This window comes from Gymnoscopelus braueri (genome assembly GCF_963280865.1).
Source record: "Gymnoscopelus braueri genome assembly, chromosome: 22".
Lineage (NCBI taxonomy): Eukaryota > Metazoa > Chordata > Actinopteri > Myctophiformes > Myctophidae > Gymnoscopelus > Gymnoscopelus braueri.
The window spans coordinates 22,925,810-22,937,076 of record NC_137624.1 but is presented as its reverse complement, the minus strand read 5'-3'; the positions used below and the strand labels follow the sequence as shown (position 1 = coordinate 22,937,076).

The 11,267-nt window shown below is 38.3% G+C and overlaps 1 protein-coding gene across 1 annotated transcript; it reads left to right on the top strand.

Annotated features, from left to right (window-relative positions):
• The first annotated feature begins 492 nt into the window (after positions 1–492).
• On the top strand, positions 493–10,182 carry tescb (tescalcin b). The gene is made up of 8 exons (XM_080420003.1): positions 493–741; positions 2,300–2,369; positions 2,652–2,732; positions 4,940–5,079; positions 5,248–5,309; positions 5,807–5,911; positions 6,334–6,381; positions 6,885–10,182. Exons 1-8 carry the CDS (start codon positions 678–680, stop codon positions 6,960–6,962), a joined length of 648 nt encoding a protein of 215 aa, XP_080276129.1. The 5' UTR covers positions 493–677; the 3' UTR covers positions 6,963–10,182.
• The last annotated feature ends 1,085 nt before the right edge of the window (positions 10,183–11,267 follow it).

Below are 11,267 nucleotides of genomic sequence, written 5' to 3'. Positions count from 1 at the left end.
GAGTTTAGAGCACTTTTATGGCCGCGCAGATGGGCACTACACAGTGGGGGACCGAGAGAGATCTATGACTGTGTATTTGGAATACTTGAAATGTATGTAAGATCACAGACATTCTAGGGCTAGAAATGTATGTAGTACGATCACAGACATTCCAGGGCTACAGTACACCCATCTCCACAACTATCAAGTCGATAATATAAATATCAAACTTTATGAACTTTATTTTTATGCTGAACCGAACAGCATCCTGCAGAATATTATTTAGTTTAGTAGTAGATAGATAGCCTATTTCCTCCTTGTGGCGAAACGGCTGACAGCCCGCATGGGCCGTTATTTATGAATAAGTAAATCCACATGAATGAATAATGCTAGCTGCACAGACAGCCTGTTGTCACAAAAACTGTGGCGTCGTTAGGACAGAGTTGCGGAAGTAGTGCACGCTTTGCAGAGGATGAAGAGGGTTTGATAGAGAGAGAGAGAGAGAGAGAGAGTCTGACTGCCTGTGCCTGCAGCGTAGACAGAGCTCCGCCAGCGATGCAAGATAGTAAATCCTATAATACTATCTAAACCAGGCCAGTAGTTTATATACCTGCAGTGTCCGTTTCAGAGCTACTACAGCCAATCGGTCTAGCTTGGCGCTCGGATTGGTCGGCGGGAGTTACAGTAGAGCCTGCAGCATGGGGGCTTTACAGTCATTACCTGATCACCACGAATACATCGATCTGGCGGAAAAGACGGGATGTGAGTAAACAATGCATGCGTGGTGTATCTAGGCAACTGACATGGCTCTAGTGTCCACTGTGTGAGCGAGCGATTGTTTCTGAGCAGACAGATACCAGAGGATTTGCACATAAATGTAGCCTGAATGAGAATTTCGGAGGAATTCTACTGCAGTGTGCAGTGGTGGGAGTACTCGGATATTTTACCTACTGTAAGTAAAAGTAGCAATACCACAATATAAAAAATACTCTGTCACAAGTAAAAGGCCTGTGTTCAATATGTTACTTGAGTAAAAGTACAAAAGTATTGGCATCAAAATATACTTTAATTAAGTACCAAAAGTAAAAGTACTAAAATGTTGGAAAATAGCAGATCTACTAGCTCACAACGCGTCGCACATGTATAAAATAGGGCTAAAGGGGTTATGTATTTTTTATAATACAATAATTTATATCTGCAAAGTAACTAAAGTTTTCAAATAATTGTAGTGGAGTAAAAGTACAATATTTGCCTCTGAGATGTAGTGGAGTAGAAGTAAAAGTACTGAAAATTGCAAATACTCCAGTCAAGTAAAAAATACCTCAAAATTGTACTTAAGTACAGTACTTGAGTAAATGTACTTAGTTACTTTCCACCACTGCCTACCTGCTACCTGCTAATATGCCAGTCTTCCTGGAGAGGAGGGCCTATATTTATATTCCAAGATAGCCTTACGTTACGTCTAATGTTTAGCAACTTGGAACAACGTGATACTTATTTAGGTATTGGTGCAGTCACACTCACTGCACAGAATGACTTATCACGAGTTGGGTACTGATGCAATAACTGAAAGTATGCTGAAGGGGAGCCTAACACTTTAGGCCTGAGTCACAGTTAATAATAGATGAGACACCTTGTTTATCTACGTTTGAGAAAACATGCTGAGAGGGTTGAGTTAATAAATAAATAATCATGGAGCCATTTCTTTACTGTAGGGCAGCTGGGCTGTGTGGGGCTATTTAAGGTTTGACTGAAATAGCTAGGCTATATTCCCAATAGACTTGAGCAAGTATTGAATCATTTATCTATTGTACCTAAGTAATTAATTCATCTCATTAATCTCTCTCTCTCTCTCTCTCTCTCTCTCTCTCTCTCTCTCTCTCTCTCTCTCTCTCTCTCTCTCTCTCTCTCTGGCACATGCACTCAATAGAAGATTAGTAGTACAAATCTGTAGATGTTGACTGCTGACAGAAACAGGATTTACATGTAATATGAATAAGCAAATCTGCTCATGCCACAATACTATTTGCCTTACAAAAGGGCAAGTCTGGTGTCATGAAACCAAAAACGTAAAAATGTTGACTAATTGGTTTATGTTATGATTATTCTATCAAGTACTGTACATGAATTGAATAATCGAGAGGCATGTTTTTTTTTTTTTTTTTTTTTTTTGTCAACAAATCGATTTTTTTGTTGTTGTAAATAGCAGCTCGCAACGTGCGTTCGCACAAACCGCATTAGACCCATTAAATTGGTTTTCAGAAGAGGAGAATATTAATTCTAAACCAACAGCATGTCTCACAATCTTCTCTATTCTTAGTTTCCTATGAACAGATTGGAATTTTACACAACCGATTCAAGCAGTTGAGCCGTGATGAAGACACTTTGCAGTAAGTTGATCTTTAATTGTTTTATTACCGATACCGACATAAAACAAATGCCTAGAAATATTCTGCAGTATATAGCCTGCACTTCATTGCGAACAACACTAGCATTCTATTCAAATGTCACATTATTCATATTAGTTTGCTGTGTCATGTGTCTGTTTTTCTTTGCATATTGTTTTTCCTGGATAATTGCACATTTTCTTTGGAAATGGAAACCTGCTTAACCGGTTTTGTATTTGCTTGCTGAGTTGTAGAGCCATGCTTTTTTGTATTTTATTTCTTAAGGAGAGAGGATTTCAACACTGTTCCAGATCTGGCATGCAATCCCATCCGTTCCCAAATCATAGAGGCCTTCTTTGACAGAAGGTATTGTACTTATTATGAGTCTTTGTGAGTTACTGAATATTGCCAGGGACTATGGACTCTGGTACACTTGAACATGGACTACTAAGATGTACATCATTGAACTTTGACACATGCCTGTTAAGGTTCAAAAGTAGAGGTTATTCAATTTTGGTAGTATTAAATATTTTGCAGATGCTTGTCTCATTTATTATGTTTTAAATGGGCTTGCACCTCCTCCACTGAGTCAGTTCATAACACAGAAGGACAGTAATGGCAGGGCATCAAGGGAAGCTATCAGAGGGACTGCGTTGTACAACACAGATGTACAGTGGCACCATGTTTGGGTAAATGGTCTTCTCTGTTAGAGCCTCCCAGTCCCACTACTGGATCAGACTTCTTACAGAATTAATAGAGAGCAAACATTAAAGGATTTTTTTAGATTTAAACTTAAGAGATGGCTTAACACAAGCCAAACTCACAATAATGGTTAATCATATCACCTCAGTGCTGACATTGGCACAAAAAGTAACTATTATACCGTTGGAAAGACTGTTAATTTCCCTTTAATGGTGGCCCATTTGTAAGGAACATGCATTTGTTGGATTTGGGAAATCTCTGCTAATGCCAAACAGCTTTTTTTGCTGCTGCTATTGATTTGTTTTGAGCTTCCTACACCAATTGCCCCCAGGTACCCATGGTATCTGAGGGTACATGGAGTACACGTACATGCCACTCTAACACAGTGGTTCTCAACCTGTGGGTCGGGACCCACAGGTTGACACACCTCCTGTCCCCACATGATTTTTCTTTTTGGGGGGTGGGGGTCCAGATGACAGTGAAGTGAAAATGTAAGACCTTTTTAATACCTCAAAAAAAGAAAGGAAAAAAAGACCATTACTGCAGTAAATGTATTCAACAAACTATACTATAAAAACTGGTCAAACATTGGCCAAATTGTCAAATAATATAAGAAAGAGGCAAACAAATTGAAAATAGCTGATCTACAAGCTCGCGTTGTGAGCTTTTAGATCATTTATTTTCAATATTTAAACTAAATGCATGCCTCAACTCCTACAATTCCAAGAGTTTGTCAGGTTGGGGGGTCCCTAGCCCTGGTCCAGAGTTGGCCTGTCCCCGACTAAGGATTTGTTTAGTCGAATCTAATTGGCGACTAATTGCCAATAGTCGACTGGCAGTCGACTAATGCAAAAAAAAACAGAGAGAGTCTGACTGCCTGTGCCTGCAGTGTATACAGAGTTGTGTTTTTTGTTTTTAGGGCCAAAATACATTTTATTTCAAAGGGCCAAGTCTTTTGTTTTGTGTCTCCAGCAGAGTTTCTAGTGTCTCTATCTCTCTCTGGAAGAGGTTGCACATGAACTCTGCAGCCGCACTGAGGCGCTCCAACACAAACAATACCAATACAAAGACGAGGAATAAGAAGAATAAAGTGGAAGTTACGTGTGGTTGCAGGTGTAGACTTGGCCAACAAACTATTAAAAACATTTTTGGCCCTTTTTTTTCGACTAAATTCGACTAAGAGACACGCAGTCGACTCAGACCCCCCGCGACTAACCAGTCGACTATTCGACTTAGTCGAGGTCAGGCCTAGTCCAGAGTGTTAGTGCGTTCTCTCTAACGCCCTGCCAGGCGCTCGGCTCTCAGCCCTGACAAAGAATCCACTGCCCTGCGAGGGCTCCAACTGTAGTAAAAATAAACAAAACTACTTTGCTACTCACCGAAACAAAGGCTGTTTTGTGTTATTGAAAGTCTATTCTCCGCGGTGGGAAGCCGTTAGAGAGAACTCACTAACGCTCTGGACCAGGGCTAGGGGGTCCCTATCCTGGAAACCAGACAACTCTGCCAGTGCAAAAATATAATATCTACGCAGTAATATTAGTCTGGCCATGCCAGGTTAGGGGGTCCCCAGTTCAAATATTATTATTTCTGAAAAGGCTGAGAACCACTGCTCTAACAGACTCCTGCCACTAATCTTATATCCGAGGGACAGGCCGTCATTTTTCCATACAAAACACATTCAAGAGGGGAAATACTGTACTCTTAAATGCGTAGTCAAATTTAAATTAATAGTTGTACAGTAATTGACACATCACAAGCAGCCATTCCACAATATACAGTATACTGTGGAAGTGGGTATATACCTGTAGATGGAACTATGGTAAGTAGTAGTGTGTCAAATATGATCCTAATGAAAATGTTTGTCTCTACAGAAACTTTCGACAGAATAGTGCGGGGAAAGTGGATGAGATTGGGTTTGAAGAGTTCCTGATGGTCATGTCCCATTTCAGACCTCCAAAACTGCATTTGACAGAAGAACAGCGTCTGTGTATCCGGAAGGAGAAATTTAGATGTATGTCCTCTTCAGGCTGATCACAATCTTGAAAATAGGACATAGGGTTTAAGTGGTTAATTATGTAAAATGTGCTTCTTTTATTTGTGTAAAATCAAGATAGTATCGCACTCCAACTCACTAATGTAGAAGAATGGTCATCTGTAACAGTCTCTCTTTCTTCTGCAGTTCTATTCAACATGCATGATACCGACAATGATGGCACAATAACCCTGGAGGAATATAGACATGTAAGCCTGCGCTTAAAGGAGTAGTTCACCCAAAAATTACATATTTTTTATCAATTAAACACCCCATGAAGCCTTGAATTCGTGAATATTTCATTTTTGTCGCATTCCTAAGCCAATAGGATAATAATTTGATCCCCATCGAGTCTCCTAATGGAGCCGCGGTCAAAGTATTGGCTTAGGAATGCGACAAAAGCCCAAAAATCTCCATGAATTCAAGGCTTCATGGGTTGTGTTATTGAAAATTAGTAATTTTTGGGGTGAACTACTGACAATAAAGTACTGTTACAGTTATTATTGTGTTGGGTGGTGTGTGTCTGTCTGTCGTAAGTCTGCTGCAAAATAGTATCATCCTATGACATATATTATGATTAACTATGGTTAAGAGGTCAGTTTGATCACTGTCATTGGAGGAAGGTTTGGTTTTGGTTTGGTTTAAGGTAGATCTTCTTTTGTGGAGATTGTTGTCATTGATCTGCCGTGGATGTGAATTGTTTTAGGTGGTGGAGGAACTGCTATCACTTAGCGGAGCACACGTGGACAACGCCAAGGGCATTACTGATTCTGCCATGTTGGAGGTGGCCAGTATTTCAATGGGTCATATGGTATGGAAGCTATGTCAAGATGATGTTTTATTTGAGTTGAATCTCTTGCGCTTCAGCCTCTCCACAATCGGAGGAGGCTGGTGCTCTCAGAATACAACAATATACTAGAAACGGTAATATGGGCTGCTTCTCAGCGTCTGAACCCCAAGAAGATACAGAAGCAAACAATGTGATTTAATGGTATGTAAGGTGCAAGCAACTAATGTTTCAAGGCACACTTCGTTTTCTTCAGAGTCAAACACAGTGTGCATCAAAAATGTAATCTTAAATTATTAAAGTGAAACTTGTGCTTCCCTATCTTTGAGTTTAAGTCATTGAGAAGTGGCCCATAGAACTGTCTGTTTAATTTTTTTATTAACTTATTTACTTACTTATTTATTTAATGCCTGAGCATTTTCAGTAAGTGTATTTTCTACACCCAGGAACCTGATGAATTTTACGAGGGGATCACGTTTGAACATTTTGCTAAGGTCAGTACAGTAATACGTAAATGTAATTTCATAACTGCATGCTGTGCATGTGTACTTAAAACCTACAGGTAATGTTAATGTGGATAGCAAACAAACAAGAAGTAAGGGCGCACACCAGTGCTGAAGAGGTGCTGACCACGGTGCAGAAGATTGGAGACGAAGGAAGAGGCCGCACGACTTGTAGCCACGATGCAATACATTTATTGACAACCCAGTGTTTCGACCAACTAAAGTCTTTATCAATGATTGATCGCAACGTTTCGACCAACTACGGCCTTTGTCAGAATCCCTGACAAAGACCGTAGTGGGTCGAAATGTTGGGTTGTCAATAAATGTATTGCATCGTGGCTACGAGTTGTGCAGCCTCTTCCTTCGTCTCCAATGTTGATAGTATTGAATCATTTGGAAATAATAACAGGATATTCATGAGTTATTGCTTTAAAGATTGCCACGTCATCATTAACATTACTTTACAAATACTGATTTCAATATCTCCTTTACAGTTACTGGATGGCTTTGATATTGAATCAGAAATGAGCATCCGCTTTTTGAATATGGACAGGACAACCTTGTGCAAGTGAGTCCCAGATATTTATACATGCAACAATTCTATGTGGTTAAGTTTGTGTGCATATTTATCTTTGATTATAAATATAATATGCTGTCTAGATGCCTCTGACACCATGTTTTTCTGCATTAAACTTATGCCTTGATAACTATGCAAATACAAATATAAAAGCAATATGGATGGTATGGATTTAGCATTCAAATATATTTTTTGCAATATTATATGATACAATAGCACAGAATACAATCTATTCAATATGAGTCGTCACCAGGGTATGACTACAGTTGCTATTGTACACTAGGCAGTTGCAAGGGTGTTTCTTGATGGTTTCTTGGTGGTTGCTAGGTTGAGTGTTTCTAGGTAGTTTATTGGCGGTTTCTATGTGGTTTCTGGGCTGTTGCTATGCATTTGCTATGGTAACTAAGAGGTTGCTAGGGTGTTTAAGGAATAGCCAGAATCACCCGTTGGTTTGAGATATAGTATGTATCAAAAAAATTGGGATATTAATATTAATTAATTCATAATTATTGAACGTGAGTGTTTGCTTACAGCAACAAGCAAAATACCGCTGTCAGATAAATCAATAATCAAGTTGCTGAGTAACAGACAGCATTTTTGTGTGCATGCAAATATGGTAATCAGGGATATATATTTATTACTTGAATGAAGATTGGCATGATATAATATAGAACACAAACTTTGGATTCACATCTCAACAACTGTGACTCTTAACATAAACTAAACACACACTAAAACATCTAAAAGGTTGCATGCTCTGCACCCCGCATTTCCACTGTCTAAGACACCATGAATTTGAAATCATTGTGCCTTTCCTATATTCACTTTCATGAATGTTTACATGTGAAATGAAATTCACTTTAAGATTAAACATTTGTGATTTTCAAAATAGTCCACTTTTTTAAAGTAAAAATAAAGGTATTTTTGGAGAATATTAATTGGGTAAATAGAGAAGAGGTAACGTGTTAAAGTTATGCATCACCATTGATAGTTTTCATTATCAAATGCATTCCCATCCCTTACAGGATTACAGGACCAAAAACATAATTATACAAATTTACTTTAACTTCTTAGTAAGTGAAAGCTGCACGAGAGGCACAATTTACACAAAGGATTGAAACAATTATTTGTAACAGAGCCAAACTAAAAACTTATCCCAAGCTTTCTCTAAATATTCAGCAAATGCAAATCCTTGTCTTCAAAAAGCCATTTCAAGTCACTCTGCATCACTGAACCACATCAAATCTGAGTTTTGACACTTATTACATACAGTTTTAAGCAACTCATTGCATAAGGGACAATAGAATACAAAGTGGAACTCAATTTCATTGATATCACTGAATATATCAATCAATGTTATTAATTTATGTGCTATCGTGGCATCTAAACATATTTATTTGGATGACTAGTCCTTTCACGTTGTTGTGAAGAGCATATTCTGTTCCGGTGACATTGAGGGTTTCCTGTGGATACAAAGATATTATTGTTTGCAAAAGAAAATGGATCTGGTGTTTCTCATGTGGTAAAGCCTCCAGGCTATTCATGGGAAGAACACTGTCAATGTAACATGGGAACACACTAAAATACACTACAAAACTGCTGTCCAAATTTTTGGCCCTGTCTGGCTAAGTTGCTATCCTTACTACAGTAGTTGTCTTGAAATCTTAGTGGACCTCAGAAATGTTAAGTTTAATTATTAGACCAATATTAACTAAGGCCTTTGGACTACTACACTGTAGTGAGTATCGGTTTGACCACTTTCAAATTGGAGTGCCTACTGTATTTTGGGCATGTTACAGGCAAAGAAAATCAAAATAAATAGTTATAAATAGTTATGTCTGACTTAACACCACAGCACACATTTTAAGAGCACAGATCAGTGCTCTTATACTGAGAGGTGAAGTCGCAGGGAATGATGATCAGTGTTTACCCACTTAAACCCTATATACTTTGTTGTATGTCAAATGGCAACAATACTCAGATCTACAACCACATCGGGTTGCAATACCACACATTGTGAGCTTGTAGATCTGCTATTTTCACTGATTTCACCTAATTGTGACATGCCCAAAATAGGGATACTACAGTTCATGTCGTTAATAGCGTGAAAAAGGATAACTGAAGCATTGGCATGATGTCCACTGGACTGCATAGCATGTATCACCTAATACTGTGTGTATTTTCCAGCAGCATAGCATAGGATTTTCAAAAGACTGGTTCCCAGCTTTTATGTGCAATTTGGGATGTGGCTCTTAAAGTGTGTATTATGCAAAACAAGCAATTCAATTCATGTTATTTTCTACACAGTAATACACAAGGGAATGCTATATTGAGAGATACTGACACTGGTGTACTGCAGTTGTAGGCACAAGGCCAAAGGTGCCATTACCACAGTATAGCGTAACCTTGAGTGCATTATTTCTATTACACCACAGATTAATTATTAATATTCATGATTAGCAAATGAAGAATATTATAATTACAGCATTGCTAGGTAAATAAGATGGATGCGTTCAGAGTGATACATCGAGAGATATTGGCACTCATTAGTCTCAGAGTCTCTCAGTCAAGAACACATTTTTGTATAATTTATTTTGAATAACAATTATTCTATCCTTTTGGAGTGTCTAAGGTTAGTGCTCGATCCCAGGAAGTGTGTATACCTGCCCATATTTTTACTCCAACCACACTGACGCATGCCTAAATTTGATCTATTAACAGTGCCTAATATTAACCAAAATGAATACATTTAAACCCATGCCTAAAAGGTAACATTTAATGAATTAAACCTGTGCCTGAAAATAACTTCATATAAAACATCTCTGGCACTGTGTATAATTTTTCTGTTCCTATATTTCTTGGCATGAAACATTAACCTTCCAACTGCTGTTTTGTAACGGATGCATTTACACTGTTATTTGTTATTTGTCTATGCTGCCCTCCAGAGACCAAAATATGTAAAACAGTTTCAATGTTTTTAATGTTTGTTTTGGGAGTTTTCTTTTTATCTGTCATCTGTAGGCTACTATTTCACAAAATGTGTATTCTATGAAGGTATGCATGGTGAAATACATTTGAGTTATTCATTTGCAATAGCTTATCATATTGAATTATAGTCAGCCCCATACAATCTAGGTTTACATTGTGCACCTTTAGCATGTAGGTATACCTGTATGTAACCTTTTGTACATAATTTAAATAAAAGGCAAAAAATGTTGCTGTGGAGACTGATCATGAATTTTGCAACTAATAATCATTGAGCACCAAAGAGTACATTGTACAATGAATGTACAATGAATAAATGAATAATGAATGTTTATTTTCACCCCTTGTCTCAAGACACCAAAAACATAATTATACAATGTTATGTTCACTTCTATAACTGAAAGCCATCTGAAGGCTTAGAATTCCAGACCACTGACCCAGGCTAGTCCAATCCAATAGATACAGATTGCTCTCATTTTCACACTGCCATAGTTCATAGTATGTTCTCAAAAGTACTCTTTCTGAACTGTCACGTTTCCATGTTTTGATGCCTTGCCTCTCTGAAGGTACTGTATTTTGTTTCTAGATATTTTGACATTCATGATGTTCTAATATTAGGCTAAATAGTGGTTGGAACTTTGTTTGAGTGTCACTGTGATTAGTAGGAACGGCTGCATGATCTCAAAATCAGCTCTTGATACACAGTCACAGTCCATTGACTTTGCTGTCTATTGTTAATGTAATATGTAAACAAAGATGTTTTCTGTACTGTTCTGATTTCACATTAATGTACAACCAGTGCTGCCCAGACATACCCTGTGTTTTCGCTCTAAATAAAACTCAACAGTTGAGTTATAACAGGGAACTTGATTCATGACCCAGAGTGAATCCCTCACCAACTTCCAGTTTCTTTGTAAAAGCTTGTGACCCAAGGAAAACTGTTAAATTAAGAGTAACCCAACAATTAGCAGTTGACCACATCGTCCCTGGTGTCTATATCGTGGTCACTTAAGTCCAGCCCACTCTGTGGCACACACATGCACATTCACATGCATTTTCATGCATGGACAGACCCCTATACACTTTATACACATACAGTCAGGCCCATATTCACCCACACCTTGTGACTGGCCAGACAGCCTGCCTGTTTCACAAAATCTTTCCTATCTGTCTTCCAAGACATGCGTCACTGAACTGATATCACATAGTCAGCGTCTCAGCAGCTTCCTCATTTGCTTTTAACCTTGTGGACTGCCTCTGTGCAGAACACAGCTGTGTTGTTGTTTTCGGGGTTCTATTTGCTGGGGAGAATGGG

Bases quoted from the DNA above. Each gene is read 5' to 3' on its own strand.
- tescb (XM_080420003.1), top strand. From the start codon at position 678: ATGGGGGCTTTACAGTCATTACCTGATCACCACGAATACATCGATCTG. The intron at 2,733-4,939 runs GTATTGTACTTA...TTGTCTCTACAG, and splicing joins GAGGCCTTCTTTGACAGAAG to AAACTTTCGACAGAATAGTG. The intron at 5,912-6,333 runs GTATGGAAGCTA...TTCTACACCCAG, and splicing joins GTATTTCAATGGGTCATATG to GAACCTGATGAATTTTACGA.